Below are 21,971 nucleotides of genomic sequence, written 5' to 3'. Positions count from 1 at the left end.
ATTTTGTGTGCGTCTTTGTGAATACATCAACAGTAGTACCCCGTGTTGCCTGCGGAAATTTATTAAATGCAATTAAATGCATCCCTCAACCCTCAAGCCCATAAAAAGTAATATTTTTCTATTTTCTCCTCAATTTGCCTTACACTTCAATTGTTTATGTTTCGTAACTTACCTCTGATTCGGTACAAACCAAAAATAGCCCCTGTAAAATTCAGGTCCCCTTTAGAACATAAAATAATTTGCCCGTTAGTTTCTTCCACTTTTTATCTTGAATTTATATACTGAATTTCAGAAATGTATGTGCCACAGTTTTCCCGTGATTGTGTTGACCATAGCCGTTCGATATGGCAACCCTGTTGTTGTCATAAGAGCAATACTGTTTTCTTAGCATGGAATGAACTGATAGGATGACACACCATTAACTGTTGATCGCAGGCAAAGTAAGAGAGATTTGCCCAGTGTGGGGTTTTACCTTCAGTACACTGCAGTTATACTGAAGATGCTCTGAGCATGTTACAAAGAAAAACCTGGAAGATATTGTCAATTATATGAGGGCTGACCAGGCGAGTTGGCCGTGCGCGTAGAGGCGCGCGGCTGTGAGCTTGCATCCGGGAGATAGTAGGTTTGAATCCCACTATCGGCAGCCCTGAAGATGGTTTTCCGTGGTTTCCCATTTTCACACCAGGCAAATGCTGGGGCTGTACCTTAATTAAGGCCACGGCTGCTTCCTTCCAACTCCTAGGCCTTTCCTATCCCATCGTCGCCATAAGACCTATCTGTGTCGGTGCGACGTAAGGCCCCTAGCAAAAAAAAAAAAATATGAGGGCTGTAAATAAAGTAGTTTCAGTATTGATAGAACGCAGTATTTAATGAACTAACAAGTACAGTTGCATTACATTCCTTCAGCATAGTCACCCGCAAACTCTATTACCTTTTTGCCAAATGTCGGGAAGCTGTTGCGGACCGTTGGCAAGGCATTCTCTGTTGATGACAATGACAGAGCACCCTTTGGTTCAGAGTTACAGATGCCACGTCAAGAGGTCTGTGGCCTCGGAGGGGTTTCTTCAACTTCGGAAACTGGTTGAAGTCACAAGGACTCATGTCTGGTCAGTAAGGAGGGTGTTCCGAGACCTCCCAATGCCACTGTTACAATAAGAGCTTGACATTGTTTGAGACAATAGGGCGATCGTCTCGCAATAAACATGGACGTTTGTGCCACATAACCGGACGCAGATGTCGTTCCATAAATCGGTAATCCTAGTCACCGTTGACAGTTTGTCCCTCAGGCACAGCATCCGTAAGAATAGCACCCTCGTAGCCGTTTGCCACAATCGGCATAAGCTTCATCTGACTGGGTTCCTGTCCAAATTTCCTTGGACATGGCGTACCTGGGTGACGCCATTCATTCGATTGATGCTCTAATTCAGGTTCCTAGGCTCGTGCCCACATCTCATCAATGGCGACAATATGCTACAGAAATGCATCTCCTTTGTTGCGGTATCTGTCCAGGTGGATGCCAGCCATTGCATGCTGGTGCCATTTCTGTATGTCGATAAGTTGATGTGGAACCCAACAGGATTGAATTTTCCTGACATTTCGTCAGTATATGCCAGACCGTTTGATGACTGAGACCAACCTCTACGGATAATACCAAGACAGTCCATCGATGGTCTACAAAAATGAGACCACTTGCGATGTCAGTGCGATGTTGAGGAATGGATGGCCAACCTGTGCAGAGCAAATCCGTAATCTCATTCCAACCCCCACGAAACGCCTTGACCCAACATGCAACCGTTATACGGTAATGCATTCTAATGCTTTTCCTAATCCTCTATGACATCCTGATGCATTTTTCCCATGGGCAACCTTGATTACAATTCACAAACGCTTATTACCTTTTGAAAACTTGCTTTAGAGCAGTGAAATAGACGCTCTTCACATTTGTTGATAAACTTATGGATAATAGGTATTTGATTTGATCCTGTACTGACTAAAGCTATTAAAAACTATTAAAAATACTATGAGCCGATTGCAGAAACGGTGTTTAGACGATGTCTACAGTTAAACAGTGCCTAAGTATGGCTTCCACATTGCAAAGATGTTATTTATCACTTAGACACTGTATAAAACCGATGTTCAACCGGTCATGTTTAAACACTCCCAAGAGCACTGTTTAACCTCAAATGAGAGGAGTGAATCACAATCAGAGGTGATGTACCGTGAAACGTAATTTATATTATCATGTGGAGACAATTCCGGGAAGAAAGCTTAGTCTGTGGGTCACCCGCTACTAAAACGCAGCAATTCATTTGACATGTACGGGGAGATAGATCTTAAAATAAGCTTTCGCTTTTCAAGGGACTTGTTTCTTGAGACTGACAAAAGGACAGTCCGGTAACTGTCAACTTGAATACAATTCTTGGAAACCAATATATTTTATTATGTACAGGCTGGTAATTTCCATGGAATTATAGGTCACTTCGACTACATACAGATCAGAATTACGTGTCCCGATTGTAAGAGGGCTGTCACATACATCAACCGGGAGGGATTCACTTATATTTACTGCCAAGTAAACAGACATAATAGTGAAAACTAAAAAGTAGGTTTATGTGGTTTTTATGTATATAATCATACAAGTTTTTGGCAACTATCAGATAGGAAAAGGCAAGTGATGGTGATGGTGGTGATTATTGTTTAAAGAGGAGGACTGGGAAATAAGAGCCATGGCCATAATAACAGCCCTAGTATTTGCCTGGTATAAAAATAGGGAAACTACGGAAAACAATCTTCAGGGCTGCCGATGATGCGTTTCAAACCTATGATCTCCAGTATGCAAGCTACATCTGTATGGCCCGTACAACACACACTGTTACACATTACTATTGCTTCATCTTCCCTTCATCGAAGCTACCGTATTTATGAGTATATTATACTCACTGTAACAACGCTATAATCAAAGCTACACTTCCCCATACGGTAGCGTGTCATTTTAGTGTCGATAATATTATATACTGAAATTTAATTTCCACCGGAAGCAATACTCTTATCTGCGGGCAAGTCATGCTCATGCTTAGCCATATTTGAGTAATGTGTAGGAAGACAAACAGCTGACTGGCATTCGGCGTACGCAATGATGAATTTCATTGGTTGCGACAAGCAAAGAGTTGCATGAAAGATACTTCTATCTCCATTTTCAAACCAATATTGAAACTTTAAACAGTGTCTAGTTAAAAATCGGCTGAACACTGCTTATGCAATGGAAGATCATGCTTGTTTAGGTAGACGTTGCCTAAGGCTTAAAACTAGTCATGTGTTAGTCCACCTTCTCAGTAAGCTTTTTATAATTGAAAATTATTTAGTCGTACATGTTTCAGGAATATAGTACAGTCCCTTCATCAGAAAAGTTCAATCAAAGAATAAAAACAATATAACACTATTTTTAACTACTTATGTGCCGTCGTTTACTTCTTCATCTCTTATTTTTAAATCATTAGGAACTGAGTTTAACCATCGTCGTCTTAGTCTCTCTCCACTTCTCTTACCCTCTATAACTGAGACCATTATTCTCCTAGGTAACCTATCCTCCTCCTTTTGCCTCATATGACCCCACCACTGAAGCTGGTTTGTGTGTACAGCTGCATCTATAGAGTTCATTCCAAACTTATTCTTTTTGCAAATAGCCAAATATCTTAAAATAAATATATTGAATTGCCAAACATATATCTGTTATTTACACTGCCTATTCCACTGACTTCAATAAAAGTACGCTCTCTCTAGACCTCTAAACAAATGTCACATGTTATTTCAACTCTCTTGAAAGGACACAAGTAGGGCAATACAAAGATGATGTTAGAAGAGATCAGGGAATTTTAACCATTGTAGTGTATTTCAAGAACTTTGTTTGTCATTGTGTTCCAGACTGAATCCAGCAGCAGAAGCAGAGGCTCAGCGAGAGGCAGATCTTATGGCTCTAAAGGCTGAGCGGGACAGCCTATTGGCTCGGGTGGCGATACTCGAAGAAATGGGAGGTCGACCCGAGGATCTCACCGAGAGGGTTCAACACAAGGTGACGTTGACCGCATCAGAAGAAGTGCGAGGTGAGGGAAGATGATTATCTTCGTTATCAACAGGTTCCTTTATTTCTCCAGTGTCATCTCGGTTTAGGGACCAGTAAACTCTCAGTCTTTGAATAATTGGCTATAATTCTGTTATAACGTTTGGAGGATGGAATCCTAGCCCAACCTCTTGACATTTTCTCTCAGTGGTTTAATGTCTTATTAAATTGGAAAGGTTTTTGGTGACATTGGGATAGGAAAGGGCTAGGACTGGGGAAGCAAGGTACAGCTCCAGCCTGTGCTGGTGTGAAAATGGGAGACCACTGAAAACCATCCCAGGACCGCAAATATCATCATCATCATTATTTTTCAGCTCCAGTTTCTGAGTGTGGTGTGCAAGCGCTCACCACTTCTTCCTGTCAAAGTATAGTTTCTGTTCCTCTATGTCCTCCCACTTGACATTCCTCTTGCTGACCTCCAATTTCACTGTGTCTATCCATCTATTCTGTGGTCTCTCGACTGGCCTGTCTCCTTTTACTTCTCTGTCAAAGTAATTCCTTGCTGTTCTTGTTCCGTCCATCCTCATAACATGTCCAAGCCTGCGTCTTCCTAAAAACTCGGTAACATCTATTTTGATGCCAGCCTCCTTCCTGTTTGCTTCATTTCTAATCTTATCCTTTCTGGTCTTTTGGTTCATTGTTCTGATGAATTTAATTTCTGTTGACTGGATTTTACTGTTAGCCTTGTTATGTAGGGTACATGATTCAAGTCCATAAATGAGAATTGGAATGAATTAAGTATAAAACATGGTCAATTCTGCTTTCTTGGGTATTTTATCATCCCAGAGTAGATTTTTCACTTGAAAATAAAATTGAGAAGCTTTCTAATTCCTATTAAGTATTTCAGTGTTATCTTTTGAAATTTTACGTCCAAGATATTTGACGTTAGAAACAGACTGCAGTAGAGTTCCCTCCAGGAAAATGTTTGAATCTGTGCCTTTCCTGTTGATAGTCATTTCAACAGTTTTTGTTTTACTGATATTTAGTCCATATTCCTTAAATTTGCCATTCCGAAGATTTAGTTTCTCCTGTACTTCTACTTCATTTCCTCCCCAGAACAGAACATCATCTGCAAATATTTGTGTGTTAGGCACTTTGCAATGTTCTTTGATGGTGTGACATGAATATGGGCAACATGGCAAAAAATTCATCATCTGAAGTTGTCAAGTGCCTTCAGAACGGACCCTTTTCTTTGGCAAAGGATGGAAACAATGATACAAAGCCAAGTTGTATCCTCTTGTTGTTACATTCTATGATATTCCGTGGTATAAAGTATTGAGCACTGTGCTATCCATACCAACGTTAGATGAGGACTCAACAGGGTGAAACATAGGTAACCTAATGTTATCACAGCTGAAATCTCATAAAGTACCAATTGAAAACTGTGTGGCTTACTGCTCCGATGGCGCTCCTGTTATGATAGGACACAAAAGTGGGGTTTCAGCAGTTCTGAAGGAAGTTCAACCAGGTATTGCCATCATAGGTTGAAACTACAGATGACGTGGTGAATGAGCTTCAGAGGCAGTTCACAGCTCTTCAGGTAGATGACATTTTGGCTGCAAATCAAGATGCTTCACTTATAGGAAAGATAGGATCATCAAATTCTGCACGAACATTGGCCCACCCAGTAGCTATATGTGAGCCAAATTCTATGTTTGTAGCTGTCACATAATTATCCGAAAAGTAATGCACTGTGAAAAAACCTTACTAATATTTAACACTACTCAGCGTTTCTAACTCAATCTTACCTATAAATAGATGAGATACGAGAAAATATCATAGGGCTAGCCATTTAGACTGCTAAATGTGGCATCTTATCGCACAATCCAATTGTCTGTATGATGTACTGTTCACCAGCAGTTAAATTTTAAATGGAGGTAAACATGCATATACTTTCTTACGTCGATCCATATTTATTCATCAAAGTCGATTTGTAGCGATCTAGAAAGGGTGTGTGTGTGCCATTGTAATTAATACCTTACAAATTGTAAATAATTGTCAGCAGGAGGGCATCTACTATTGTAATCAGTACTCCCCACGTCGACTTTGACTTGCAGTAGGAATGGGTCCTTCTCGAACTCCTGTGTACTATTTTAATGAATAATTTCCGTCTCGATTTAACTGGCAGAAGGTTAGGGAGTGGAGTTTTTTTTTTTTTTTTTTTTCAAAACTCCTTTACCTGATTGTGTTTGGCATTAGGCAAGAGTGCTTGCCATTATAAACAAATTCACCCATCTAAAATGTGGCTGACGTTAGTCATAGTGGCCTGCCATTATAATGGAAACTTACCAAATTGGTGTGACTGGCAGTAAGCTGACTGGCATTAGAAAAAGGAGCCTGTGATTATAATGATAACAGTACAACTGAACTTCGACTGATAGTAGAGAAGGTGCCTCCCATTAAAATAAAAATTCCTCAATTGATACCTGTCTGAAAGTAGAAATGGGGCCTCCCGTTGCAACGAAAACTCCCCAAATCAATTGTGAGCGCGCAGTAGGAAACGGGGCCTGTCATTATGATGCAAGTGCGATACAAGGTATAACTTGAAAACAATATTCTCTCACCCACGGGTAACTAATGCAAATATCGAGCTCGAATTATTATTATTATTATTATTATTATTATTATTATTATTATTATTATTATTATTATTATTATTATTACTTGTATGTATGGCTGTGAAGTGTTACATCCAGTTAGTATTTGTATTATTATTACGCTACAATTGCGTTGTGTGTGAGGTTATGTCATGAAAGTATTCGTATTATTATTATTTCATAGTCAAATGATCGTATTCTGTGTGAGATTAGGTCATGAAATATGTTGTACATAGACATTTATATCAGTTCCGTTAATGTAAATACCTGTAAATTAATATTATAATTTATTCTTGCCTGTATATAATTTGTAATCCATAATTGTGAAACACACTATAACTTCCAGAATGGTAATATGCACGAGAACGACTGAGAATATTCTATACATTATCATCTATGTATTATGCGCACTAGAATTTTCACGGAGGTATTGCTTGTAACTTATCTTTCTGGAAGCCTGGCCAGGATATATATATAAAGAGACGATCTTGACGGTAAAGTTAGTTATTGAGAGTTACTGTTAAGTGAGTTGTTGGAAGGTATTGGTTGAAGAGTCATGGTGTAAAAAGGTTATGCTTGTGACCATGTGTGGACATGCTTTGAAAGCAGTCAACTGTTTTGTGTTCCAAGGTTAAAACCTCTATGTGCTCTGTTATTCAGTTGTTTTAAAATAGCAGTTTGGTGATGTGTTTTGTTGTGACAGCAGTGATCAAGGTTATGTGTCTGTTTAATTTGTAGATAAATGTTGTGCCCGTTCGCACGTCCACGACAGATTACAAAATGGCGCCGACTGAAGGTATGGGCCATGTAATCTATGTCAAGCAAGGAATAGTCACCTGTTGTGATGACTCAGAGGGCCATATACGTCATGGAATGGTCAAGTATTCGAGTAAAACGGACAGTGGACGGTCTACAGTATTGTTTTCAAAAAAAATAGAAAAAACATTATTATTAAAAAATCTTTTTCTTGAATTTTCACGACAACGAGAGCGGACGCAATCACCGACAGCGGAATAATTCTTTAGTAGAAGCAAAGGAATCGCGCATAAGAAAAGAAATATTTCAACAATTGATAAGAATAAAGAATAAGTTTTCGTCTAGATTCAAAAGCAGTTCAGACGAAAATAGACGTACTGAAGTCGTTACATACGAAATTGCAGATACATCGAAGAGCTACGAAGAAAAATAAAAATAAATAAAATTAAGGATTAAAGACGTCAGAGAAGAATAGCAAAAATGGCTGTATACTGCAATATAATCTTCAACTTTGAGACTGACAAGAAGATGATCAAGATGATGTGCTAAATTCACATGATGGACCGACCTGGGAACAATTCATCTTGCCTTACGACCAGGCAATGACGAGGAAGGCGACGGGTAACCATCCAACCGAGCCATAACGGAGGAAGGCAACGGGAATCCTGATTAGTACTTCCAGAACGAAGGAGCGGATGACGTGCCAGATGTCTGACCCGTGACCGAACCGAAGACCCAACTACATCCATTGGGAACGGAACAGCTGGACCAGGGACAACCACGAGCGAGCTAAGTCATTCATAATATTTTATTGCATAATTTTTGGTTTGCCTACACATGTACCTTAGGTATGTGCCGATGGCTAATTGTAGACCGATAAATATGGCAATGCAAGTGAGAAATACCAACGATGTGTGAGATAATTAAGTTCGTAGTTACGATTTAGTAATATAGTGATAGTTTATGCTATATCGACCAGAATACTTGTAGGAAGCTTGAGGTTTGAAGAGAAATGTGAAACAGCTGATTGGAATGACATACTGGGAGATTATAGAGATTTCATTGAAGTAATGCTTAAAGTTGACGTCACGAATGGTTGTGCGCGGTGTAGAAAGAAACAAATGGAATTACGCATTGTTTGGTTCATAGAAAGGGCATTGAACTCGTCCGTAGGTTATGAGAAGCTCTGACTTGTAAATATTATTAAGAAACTGTGTGGTATTTTAACGTAGTCGTGAAGTTGGAGAACGCGATATATTATTATGGAGGCTACGGTGTTAATATTAAATGGATGTTGTAATAAGAATATGATTATGGTAATTGGATGAAAGTTTCGAGTTATATATATATATATATATAGTGATATGAGATGGTTTTACGCGATGCAGGACCATCGTGTACCTGCAAGTTAAGTCATGCCACACTACAAGTTTATTTTATGATTTATTTGCATAAGAGTGCCCACACCGCTGGAGCTACACAAGCCAAGGTACGAACTGGATTTTCTATTATAGATGTATGCTCGTGACGTAATCGTATGTCAGTGTAGATGATTTATAATGAACATTAGAATACTACGATACTTTGAATAGCTGTAGTTAACCAGATACATTACGACGCCGACATATATGAGATTATGTTTCTAAACCTCGCGGCATAGCGCTTCATAGTAACTGCATAAGAGAGAAGTAGCTTGCATTGTAGTTGAATGTTATTGAAAGACAACTAAAGAAAGGGACATTGAACCTAAAAGGACATGTGTAAGACAGCCAAAGATTATGTTGAAATTAGATAGATAGCTAGATCGATTAATATTTCTCCGTTTGATCGTACATTTCTTTAACGAACTTCAGCTAGGGAAAGGCTAGAGTAGGAGCCGTATTTAACTGGCACTAGGAAGGAATGCCTTAGTTCGTAAGTAGTTATCCAAGCACAGCGAGATCGTTGCAACAAAATCATGACTTCGGATTTTCACTTGAAATTATCTTAATTTACTTAGATCTATTTTCAATTTCTTTTAATTTATTCATATCTATTTAAATGTACTCCAATTTATTCAGACTTAACTTATTAGTGTATTTGAGAGGCATTTCGGCTGGATATTATGTCCAAGTGAGACTGGTTTAATCAGACTAAAGAAAGTGAATTAACAGAACTAGTTAATTGTGTCGATGTTATACTTACATTCCAATTGCGAGGTGGACCTCAAATGTGTCCAGTGATCTATTGTAAATGTGTAAATATTGAACTTCTACTTCACAAAGGAACTGATCATTTTAATAATTTAAATACTGAATATTATTTTTCGTTTTATTATACGAGCCAGCGCTGACTCATTCTCATACTTATTTTCGGTCAATTTTTAAATAATGCGTCACTTAATATGGTAATTTAATAATTTAATATTTTATTAATAAATATCTTGTTATTTTTCTATAATTGCTGGTGTCATGAATTCTTTAATTACTGTCTAGTTTGTAAGTTAATTAATGGCTAAGAAAGGTACCGTGTAATTAAGTGTTCATTTAACCATGGTAAGTTCTCTCGAAATCAATACTCAGATAAGGTCGTCGGCGATGATTATTATTATATCGTGAGTAACGATAGGTGTCACCCGTGAGTTGGAATTCTCTTGAACTCATGTAAAGCGAATTCTACAGTAAGATTACATGTCTTACTTGCAACAAGAAAACCCTGAAGTATCCGCTGAGCGACTCCATTTCGTCAAACTAGGCTGCCCAACGACGAGTAAAAAAAATGGAGATATCGGGTAAAGAATGTTAATCCGTCTGCGGTTACAATGTAAATAAAATAATTGTACCAACTGACAGCATCTTGTGTGTGTCTTTGTGGATACGTTAATTATATTGAAAATTCCCATCTCGATTTTGAATGGCTGTAGGCAAGTGGACCTCCCTATGCTGCTTCTCGAATAACGCTAAGAGACATGGAATTTTTAAAAATCTTATTCACTGCATGTATAGTAATTTACTTAGATATCTGTATACAATGTAGTTTACCGTAGCGAAGCACGGGTACATTTGCTAATAATATATCATTTTGGTGGATTTTAATTTATGACTTGATAAGTTAGGTGAGTCAAGTAAACACTAGCATTGCACTTCGCGTAATTGCATGGGCGCGTGATACAATGTATTAATCTTTGCATTTCCTAAGTATTAGCATTTGAGTGCATGACTCATTCACACGTGCGGAGCACGAGTTCATTTTCATTTTGGAAGGCTTATCAGAGATTGTAATCTATAAGTTTCATTTCCGTATTGATTATATTAAAAAAAAATAGGAAGTTTTGAAGCTTCCACCTAATCAATACATACAGTATATTGATATATTATTGTTCTACAATACCGGTTTCGACCTTGTGAAGGTGACATTCATAACGTACAGTTAAAACATCACAGTTAGAATGTCACATGATATGGGTGATAACATAGTCGCATATACAACACGCCGCAAGAATTAATTCGTACTTCAAAATGTTTTATTCATCTAGCCATAAGTTTTAATGTGGAACAGTGGACACTTCACAATTCAAGAATATTGTACATTCAACATATATCACCTGTGCACATAAGAGTATTGCAAAGTTTTAACTCTTATACCGATTAACGTAGACGAAGATAAGACTAAAAACATTTGCAAATTGATGATGTTTTTATCCATACTATGTGACACCTTTATAATTTAAGAAAAACGCATTTTAACATACATAATTCGTGTACATATAGTAATGTCAAGTTTTTAATTACTATATCAGTTATTGTGACGATTATTTAAGCTAGAACAATTAATTGTAATGACCATGTTTTCGACCATATCATGTGACATTCTAATTGTGATTTTTTAACTGTACGTTATGAATGTCAGCTTCACAAGGTCGAAACCAGTACTGTAGAACAATAATATATAAATCTATGTATTGATTAGGTGGAAGCTTCAAAACTTCACATTTGTTTATTTATCAGAGATCGATCGTCCCACACACGCATATGCTCTAAGCTTATCAGGGAATGGAGGTTGGTAATTTAATTTCCCTGTGATGTTATTGATGAGTTGATAACATTTGGATGCCTATATATATGGTCCGTTATTGGACATTATAAATTTTCCTGCTAACTCTTTCATGGGAAAATTAGCAGGAAAATTTATAATGTCCAACAACGGACCATTTGTATTGGTATTAAAAATTTACTCATTCGGTACAAACATTTCAGGTTCCCTATGGGAATCAACATCTATATCAATATTTGGATGCTCCGATCAGGATGGCATCAACTCTAAGCTTGCATGCAATTATAAGACCTGTAACCGTAACTACAGTGGTTACACAAAACAAGGCACAAACACAGTAAAGGGGGAAGGTAAGAGCAACTACACAATATCAGGAAACACCATACACACTTAGAAAAACATTAGCTGGCATTACACGGATCTCCAACAACAACATGTACGTAAATATCAGTACGGCCAACTAGTGGACAACAAACCGGAAGGTGGGAAAGGCTGGGAACCTACCAAAGGCATGGACATGGCTTAGATTCCGGATTCCGAAATAAATCGCCGTGATCCTTAGATTTGAAAAATATTATTTACATCAGAATTTTACAAATACATTTCAAACACAATTCCATCTTATGAACTATAAGTTCTGTGATATACATAACTTAAAGGTTCTTCGATAATACTTTCGTAGCAGTGTAAATTCAAATTTCAAATCAACTATACATCTAGTTACCAATGCAGCCGTAAAATGAAATTTACAGTGAAGTGAACAGGTTCTCCAAAATCTAGCGTACCTCAAGTGATACAGAACTACCAGAGGCAAAGCCCAAGGTAAATATATTAACTTACAATCTACATATTTTGTAAAATAAGAAAAGGGAAAGCCTCGAAAACAAACAGGCAAGACCAGCTGAAAAGCTAGGCTGTCCTAAATAATTAATTTGGCGAATCTAGGTTAGGCTAGGGCAGACTCCTATATGAAAAACAAATCGGAACATTACGGAAATTTTAGCAGGAACGGAATTCAAGAGTGCTTACCCAAACGTGTGCCATCCCGGAAACCAGGCGACGTCAACCAGATAGGCTGCTCACAGACAGATAGACCAAGACCGACAAAATTCAGAATACCGAATTATAATGAACACTGCCTCTCTCTCTATATATAGGTAAACTCCGGCCTTGGAGCAACCAATCAGCATGCATGAGTTCCCTATCGCCACCTAGACTCACCAATCACAACCCTACTTTCTGTCGCGAACTTTGACAAACATTCTAGAATACGCCTGATTGCGAACGTTGTATTTCCAGAACAGTCAGAAATATTTTCTAGAATACATTATCCACAAAACAACACACCCTGTTCAACAATTCATGTAATTTTCTGGATTCTTCCAGGAAATATAGAACAGAATTCTACTATTTTCTACTATTTACAAATCTCACACAGTACAGGTTAGGTCATTACATTATATCATACTTTACAAATAACTGTACAGGTTAGGTCATAATAAATGAAACATCATATCGTACTTTACAAATAAAGTCTTCAAAAAAATCACTTTCCACTTGCACTACATAGTTCACTTGTGACATCTTCCTCCCCCCGAAAGTCGAGCCGTGCTCGACCATTAATAAATCTCACTGGGGAGCAAGCGATAAAACGTTCTCACATAGTAAAGATATCTTACTCTAACACCCACGATTTCTTAAAGTAAACTTTCTGATAACAAAATAACACAAACTGTCACATAATTTTCAAAAATAATATAGATCCACCTATTCAATAAATATCACAAAATCTACATGGATAGTCACATTACACTTCAAAATGCCTTCTTTCACAGATGATTAGACAATTTGTACTCTGTCCACCAAATCATGTACACCATTCTTTCTGCCAAATGTTAGAAATACAGAAACTTCTCACTTGTTGCTAAATATCGTTCAAAACCTCCTATTAGGCGAGTCATGGACTCAGTATTTTGCACTACTTTTCCACACCAGTCACAGCACAGCTAGGCCACAGGTTCTCGCTGATGATGCAGTTGCCGACACGGCCGTTTGCCGCCAGCCTCCATTCAACTTTAGTTCGATCCAGGTAGCCATGTAATTGCACTCCAGTGGTATCTCGCACCAGATAAGCAGCCGGGTGAGACACCGTCCAGGCAGACTGCCACCACTAGGACATACGCCACAGGATCGTGCTGCGGCATGGTAGCGCCCAAGGCACAGCGTGTGCCTCCAAACTTGGCACTTCAGGTTGCTGTCCGAAGAAGCTGGTCACTGCAGCCACTGTAACACAAACAAACCACGGCAGACAGCGGAATACTTAAGGAAAGTATGCTGCTGGGCTCAAAGCTCTTGCGCAGTCACCCAAAGGGTGGCTTAATAAGTATGCAGGAGGGACTCTCCCTCGCACACCAGGGATATTAGGGCACTAGCCTAAGGTAAGCACTGCTATCTATAATACATCTGACAGGAAACCACTGTAGTTAAGGTTACAAGACCCATTGAATATTTTTCTTTGAAATCTTACAGTAATGAATAATCCCTTCCTTTACATAAATTGACAATATATTGCATTACTTCTTCCTGCTGTGATTGAATTTGTTTTAGTTATTCAAAGGTTTGCGGTCGCTTGGTGGCCATGGCCCTTCGGGTCCATAAGTTTTACATTTTATTTGAGGGGGCCTGTATGACATCCATTACGCCCCTGTATCCACTGATTGTCATATTGTTTGTAATTGGTCACCTTCTGAGACTAACTGCAACATGACATTACTCACGTCTTCATAGTAGCATGTTGGCCCTCTTCATGCCGCTAGGTCATCCTCCTGCTTGTGAAGATCCACAGAAACATCACACATAACTGTTTCGTTCATCGGGAGCAGTTTGCACATTGATTTGCACGGTGTTCTTTGCAGTACGCCCATGAACACTGACTACAATTGAACGTCGTCATTCGCCTCGAGTCTTTTTTCCATCAGCAGTCTTGCAAATGATCCTCTCAGATGGATAATAGTGTTTGAATTTCTCTGGCTTCTGGATCTCGTACTGTCTTGTTCATTTGACTGCTCTACACACTCGTCAATATCAATTGGCACAATATTGTCTATTTCTATATTGTCCTCTTCTTCATCAGCACTCGACTCATTACTGTCACTTTCCCCCTCAGTATCTAGAAGCATTAGTGCAATTTTCGCACCAAACTCCGGATAGTTTCCTTTTAGGATACTTACCTAAACAATTAAAATGGGAAAAAGACTAGTATTCTCACTGGTTGAGTTCATATATGTGCCTTGTTTACTTACGTCACAAACATAAGTTGCATATCATTCTATACTGAATACTTACATTCCTGTTATAGCACAACGTAAACACAAAAGCTCGTAAAATTTACGACTCAGTATTGAATTTTTTACTCACGAACAGGCAGATCCCAGTATAGAACTCATCACGACAACTTTTATGACAAGTTAGCAAGGTACTACAATGGACAGCAGTGTGGCACCGAAGACTATACAAATATCCCATTTTTTTCCAAATTGTTGTCGTCAAAATGATGAGGTTTTGTGTCCTAGGGTTAAGGAAACCTCTAAATACACATAAAAAACTGAAAACGAAGACGTCGTTTTATGACTAGCACGATACTACTGCATTGTAGAGGTAGTGTCTCAGAATCTTAAAGGATGCTAAAAGATGAGTCTTGATTTCACAGATGCACTTTATTGTAAGTTGGAAGCGCTTCCACATGGCGGCAAATTGACAACGTACCATGAGCTCCGACCATTAACCGTATCACTTTAATTTCCTGAAAGTGGTATTTGTATTTAGTAAGGAATGGTAGGTTCATACGTTCTTTTCTAGATTGACCTCATCTGACTGGCTGCTGTGGTGTTCAAATCTGACAGCCAGATCTAAAATGAATCCCTGAATACTATTTCCTTCAAAGGGTATTGTCAGTTTTCTGCAAACTGCTCTTTATTGCCAGTCCATGTACCTCTTTATGTACATTGAAACCCTTCTTTCTTAGTTCTTCAACGATTTGACCTGATGGTACTGTGTTTTCTTTAGAAATTCTCCAACCTGCAGAATCCCAAAACATGACCAAGTGTTTCTTTTTCTCCATAACAATGCCAACGGGGGTTATCTGGAGATCTGCCTGGCACTGAGCGCTCCACAAAAATTTCAGCATTCAATTTCATAGTTTCTCTCCATTCCCTGCAAGACAGTCTAGTATGATCTCATACTCACGTTCTGCAGTTCCACTCAGAGTCCTCATAACTCATAGCGCCTTCTCATAGCTCGATGGATCTTGTTAGTATCATACGGGCCATTTAATAAAAGTCTAATTTAAAAAAGACCTTTTTTATACTCGACAATAACATGGAACATGTTCTGGCTGTGTCTATGGATGACAATTATCTGACAGGTTCTATACATGAAGTCACAGGGGAACTGCTACTTCAGTGCTCATTTTCAGAAAAAAATATGTACTAACGACAGACTTCTATGTTCCATATTATGTAAAATTATTCTTTAATATTTTTTTTCACAGAACATTCTATTTATAGTGGACAGGTTTGTGAAAAAATTGATACTCGAAATAAATGTTCAGTGTATTAGGTCATGTTCAGTACAGTAAACGACAAGGCCTGTAAATGGAAAATGAAACTTAGTGGTGCCCCACAGGGCTGTATTCTAGGGCCCTTATTTTCTATACGTGTCAGTGTCATACCATCTGTGATAAGAAACAACACAAACCACCTCTATACTTGCGATCATCAAATTTATCGACACTGCAAGACTTCAGACTTATGTGAAACAATACAAGATATTAACAATGACCTCCAACAACTCGGTATATATGCACAACCAAATTCTCATACTGAACTCCACAAAATCTCAGGTAATCATAATTGGATCACGTAAATTACTGAGCTGCTCAAACATTCTTGCAATCCCACCTATCATACTAAATGGTAACATTATTCCCTACAGTAAAATGGTTAAAAATCTCAGTGTAATTATGAATGAAACACTTGATTGGTCTGATCACATGAAAGAAATCTGTAAAAAAAAAAAAAAAAAAAAAAAAAAAAATATTTTGGAGCGCTTTACCCTCCTAAACAGCAGAGGGATGTTTCTCCATTTGAGATAAATGCCAAACTAATACAGACATCGGTTCTCCCTATTCTTGATTATTGTCGCGTTGTTTTAGTTTAGATGACAAGAGAAGAAACGCTTAAACTTCAACGAGCCCTGAATTCCTGCCTGCGATTTATTTACAATATCAGGTATGATGTTCATATCACCCAATACTATCAGGTTGGCTGAAGCCTGATAAACGTCAGCGGCTAACGATGGTATTTAGAGTTTTAGCTGAAAATCAGCCACTGTATATTTCTTCTAAATTCACCTTTTTATCATTTCACAACTTAAATACATGTTTTAGATCCTTTCTTTCTATTCCAGTGCATTGCCCAAATGAAATTAATAGATCATTTGTGGTGACCGGCGCCAGGTTAGGAATTCCCTGCCAGCTCAGGTCGGAGAAACTAGCTCTTTATCAAGATTTAAAGTTGCTTGCCGAGACTACCTGCTGAGGACAGATGACTGAATGGTTGAAGTATGAATGTGTGTGTGCCTGAGGATTAGTCAGTGTTAAGAGTTTTTAATATTAATTAGTTTTAGTATTTAGTCATTTATTTAAATTCATTTTAAATTCTATTAAAGCCTTTGTGGCTCAGGCGGCAGCACACCGGCCTCTCACCGCTGGGTTCCGTGGTTCAAATCCCGTTCACTCCATGTCATATTTGTGCTGGACAAAGCGGAGGCGGGACAGGTACTCTGGTTTTCCCTGTCATCGTTCATTCCAGGCACTCTCCTGTACCGGGCGAGTTGGCCATGCGGTTAGGGGCACGCGACTGTGAGCTTGCATCCGGGAGATAGTGGGTTCAAATCCCACTATCGGCAGACCTGAAGATGGTTTTCCATGGTTTCCCATTTTCAAACCAGGCAAATGCTGGGGCTGTACCTTAATTAATGCCACGGCCGCTTCCTTCCAACTCCTAGGCCTTTCCTATCCCATCTTCGCCATGGGACTTATCTGTGTCGGTGCGACGTAAAGCTACTAGCAAAACAAGAAAAAACACTCTCCAGTATCATTTCATTTCACCTGTCAGTCATTAATCATTGCCCCACGGGAGTGCGACAGGCTTCGGCAGCCGGCACAATTCCTATCTTCTCCTCTAGATAGGGGCTTCATTCATTCCATTTCTGACCTCGTCGAATGACTGGAAACAGTCTATACTGGGCGAGTTGTCCGTGCGGTTAGGGGCGCGCAGCTGTGAGCTCGCATCCGGGAGATAGTGGGTTCGAATCCCACTGTCGACAGCCCTGAAGATGGTTTTCAGTGGTTTCCCATTTTCACGCCAGGCAAATGCTGGGGCTGTACCTTAACTAAGGCCACGGCCACTTCCTTCCATTCCTATGCTTTTCCTGTCCCATCGTTGCCATAAGACCTTTCTGTGTCAGGGCGACGTAAAGCAAATAGCAAAACAAAACAAAAAAACAAAAAAAATAGGGGGGAGAACAGGCTGTGGATTTTCATTTAATTCTATTAATTTATGTAGTTTTAACTGTATTAATTGTCTTAGTATTTTATAATTAGTATGTGGTTAAGTGTAAGAAAGGGCCTTAAGCCCTAACTTCACCACTGTAAAAAGGCACTAATAATGTATAAGTAAAATAAATATATTAACTTACATACTGAAGAGGTGACGAGTACAGAACAAGAATGGTCAACCAGACACCAATGGAAATCGAACCCACAACCTTCCGAATTTGGTTGGCCATTTTTGTTCTGTACTTAGAATGCTGTTGTAAAAATTAAATATTTAAGAAAGTTTAATTTGATGCTTGCCCCCCCCACCCCCCACCCCCTGCCATACCTCAAATGTGTTGAGGATATGCCACAGTAAGCAGTATAGGTGTAATTGGTTCCATCCTCTCCTCTCAAATGAGACTGTAGTTTGCTGACAGACTCTGCAATTTGCTTTCCTATTGTTGCAGAGCTGCGTGAGAAAGTGAAGTCTGGTGAAATAAAGCTACAAAGGTTTATGGAGGTGTTCAAAACTTCAATAAGAGAGTTCCGTGAAGTGTGTTACACTCTGTTTGGATACAAAGTGGATAGAATTGAAACTAACCACTACCAGCTTACCAGCGTGTATTCTCAGTCTCCTGACGACCACCTTATGTTCAAGGTAAGTGCTACTGAAGAGAACTTTACTCTGATAGCTGTACTTTACCATCAGAAGTTTCCTATTTTGTGTTTGATGTATCATGGATGTAGAACCACTGTTGGAGATCCTGTGTCCAGGATAATCTTTTACATCCACATTTCTCTACTGTCTGTGATTGTTTAAGTATGGGCACAAATTCTCGTCATCACTCGTTCACAGTTAAAGAAATGCTTAGCATTGTTGAAGATGCAGAGAAAGTTGTACAGTAAAACCTCGTTAATTCGAAGTTGTTTGGACGCAAACATCGGACTTCAAATTACATGATTTTGAATTAGCATCCAGCTCTTAATTCAGAAATGCCAACCCTTGCCGCGTCACAAAATATTCTAAGACCCATTACTGCATGCAATTAACCTTGATTTACGGTTTAAATATTTCAAATGCCGTGGAAATAAAATATTTCCAAAAGTTAACAAGGTGCATTTACAGTATTCAAATAATGCACTTGGGTAACTCACTGACAAGCATAAACACACTCAACAAAAGAAAAAAAAGAAACATGATTCAAAGACGAGGAAAAATCTGTGCTGGCTCCCCTTTGCAAGTCCTTTATTCATATTCATTGGATTACTGTACTGTATGCATTTTAGATGTCCTGTACTTGCACGGAAGATATTCGGTACCCTTAAAACATCGTGGCTTATCGAACTTTCCTATGACCAGGGGAGAAAGTATCTCGCTTCCCTCTGCATTACCACACAGTAAAATGACTCTTAATACTCCATCCTTTTATGATTTTCTGCCACGGCACTTCTCTCGTAATTCAGAAATGCCAACCCTTGCAGTGTCACATAATATTCCAAGACCCATTAATGCATGCAATCACCTTGATTCACAGTTTAAACCTTTCAAATGCCATGGAAAATACTATTTCCAAAATGTATCCAACAAGGTGCATTTACGTTATTCAAATAATGCACTTTGATAAATCACTGGCAAACATAAACTCACACAACAAAAGAAAAATCACCTGATTCAAAGACGATGAATTATTCTGGTTTCCCTGTGCAAATGCTTAATTTTTTTTGATTACTGTATTGTTTGCAATTTTTAGATGCCTTGTACTTGCACGGAAAGTGCCCAACGCCCTTAAAACATCGTGGCTTATAGAAATTTCCTATGATGAGAGGAGGAAGTCTGCTGCTTCCGTGTGCATTGCAGCAGAGTACAGTGATCCCCATCCTTGTACTATTTCCTGGCTGGCACTTCTCTCCTTTAAAATCATAAGTCCGTTTGGGCTCAGCATTAAAAAACAATGCAGTTTCATTGGCATTGATAATATTGTTCGGTGCTTATGAATTTATTATGAGAGCCACGCTTTTTCGCCTCGGCATCACCAGAGTTTGCAGATTCTGCTTCTCCACACACTACCTGCTACGTGATATTGTGGCGTTCCTTAAAATGCTGAATACAAAAGAATTACGATTTCACTCGAACTTACCAAATATGAAGCACACTGCAGACACACCAAAGTGAGTGAAAGTGCGGAAAGCTTCCTCTGCACGTTCCAGAAGACGTGTTATATCATCATGCAGATAAATTTTAATTTAAATTACTCTGTAAACTACTAAATTTTTTTAAGTGTAAAGTCTATTTCGAATTAAAAGTCTGAATTTCCATGATGGGAGTGGCATTGTTCTTCAAATTACCGATTATCTATTTTTCGAATTAATTTAAATAACATGCAACACCATACCTCATGTTTCCGGGAACGAGAGCTTCTTCGAATTAGGCGGTATTCTGAATTAACCGATTTCGAATTACCGAGGTTTTACTGTATTTATGACTGGCAAGAAAACAAAACGAGAGTTAAGAAACAATTAGTAATCTCCGGGCATTTCACGGCCAAAAGGCAGAGCAACTGGACCTTGAAAAACGCCTGATATGCAGTTACCAGTGATATGTGCCAATTGAAAGCTTCCGCTATAGCCAAGGAACTTGGCATGATGGGCTACAAAGCTAGCCAGGACTGGCTAACATTATTTTAATTACAATGAATTAGGCTTCCAGGTGATTACAAACAAAAAGTAGTGAATTTTCGTCCCTATGTAATAAATTTGCACTGAGAATATTATATACTATCATACAAATTAGGACATTACTCTGGAATATAGAAGGCCTGACAAATGCAAGCAATATGCTCCCTGATAACTTCTTCATGACTTACGATATTGCTATCTTAACTGAGACAATGCTGACATATGAATGGTCCACAAAAGGCATGTATACAATCCATAATTTCGCCTCCCAGGAGCATGTAGGCAGACCAAAAGGTGGAATCACGTGCCTATTAAAATGCGATTTCTCGCCTTTTCAAGTAATACACTCTTCAGAGCACATCTTGTTTATAAGAACTAAAATATGTTCCATAGCATGCCTATACTACCAACCACACTCCCCAGTGAGTGACATAATAGAAGGATTAGGTACTATCTTAAACAAGTTGGACCCAGATGAACCATTGTTACTTGCTGGTGATATGAATTGTAGAATTGACAAGCCAGATTTTAAAACTACGTGTGTGATGGAATATTTGGAAGAAGAAGGCTTAAAATTAATCAACCAGCGAAATCAGTTTACATACGTTGCATATAACGGGAGGAGTACAATAGATCTTGTTTTTATGAACTTGCAAAACATCCATCCAACGCACCAACAGGTCATCCCTATTGCTATTGCCAGTAGTAACAAACTTTAATCTTTTATTGCAAGATGGAAAAAAGAAAATGCCAGCACTCTACCCCACAAGGACACTTGACTCTGCCAAAATACAAGAAGCAAATTTTGAAATAGTACAGGAACTGATCAGGGACGGTATGTTGGACGAAGCTGTTCTAGAATTAGACCGCCAGATGCAGGAGGCTATACAGTATACAGATCCATACAAACGGAAAGCAAAGCCCTGGTTCGACTCAGACTGCTATGCTGCTAGGAAAGAAACGCTGAATAAATTACACATTACCTTGAATTCTCCGTCTCCAGAAAACCTTGAAATATACACACTCTCTCGCAGGCTCTATAAGCAGCTAATAAAACAAAAGAAGAAAGAGTACCAAGAAATGCTAGATATAAAGAAGATAGAAGTTGCTGAACGACATCCTTATAAAATACTGAACCCAAGAAAACCAAAATTCCCTAGGGACATACCAATAGAAACCTGGGAAAAACATATGT

General features: G+C 38.7%; 1 protein-coding gene across 1 annotated transcript in view; it reads left to right on the top strand.

Annotated features, from left to right (window-relative positions):
- Positions 1 to 21,971, top strand: part of Mad1 (Mitotic arrest-deficient 1) — a 333,861-nt gene that overhangs the window by 276,096 nt on the left and 35,794 nt on the right. The window contains exons 8-9 of the mRNA XM_067136015.2: positions 3,922 to 4,100; positions 18,568 to 18,758. Of these exons, the coding sequence (XP_066992116.1) occupies positions 3,922 to 4,100; positions 18,568 to 18,758 (370 nt within the window). The remainder of the gene's footprint in view (positions 1 to 3,921; positions 4,101 to 18,567; positions 18,759 to 21,971) is intronic.

The sequence above is a fragment of the Anabrus simplex genome, chromosome 1 (assembly GCF_040414725.1).
Source record: "Anabrus simplex isolate iqAnaSimp1 chromosome 1, ASM4041472v1, whole genome shotgun sequence".
Lineage (NCBI taxonomy): Eukaryota > Metazoa > Arthropoda > Insecta > Orthoptera > Tettigoniidae > Anabrus > Anabrus simplex.
This window is presented reverse-complemented; position numbering and strand designations above follow the sequence as displayed.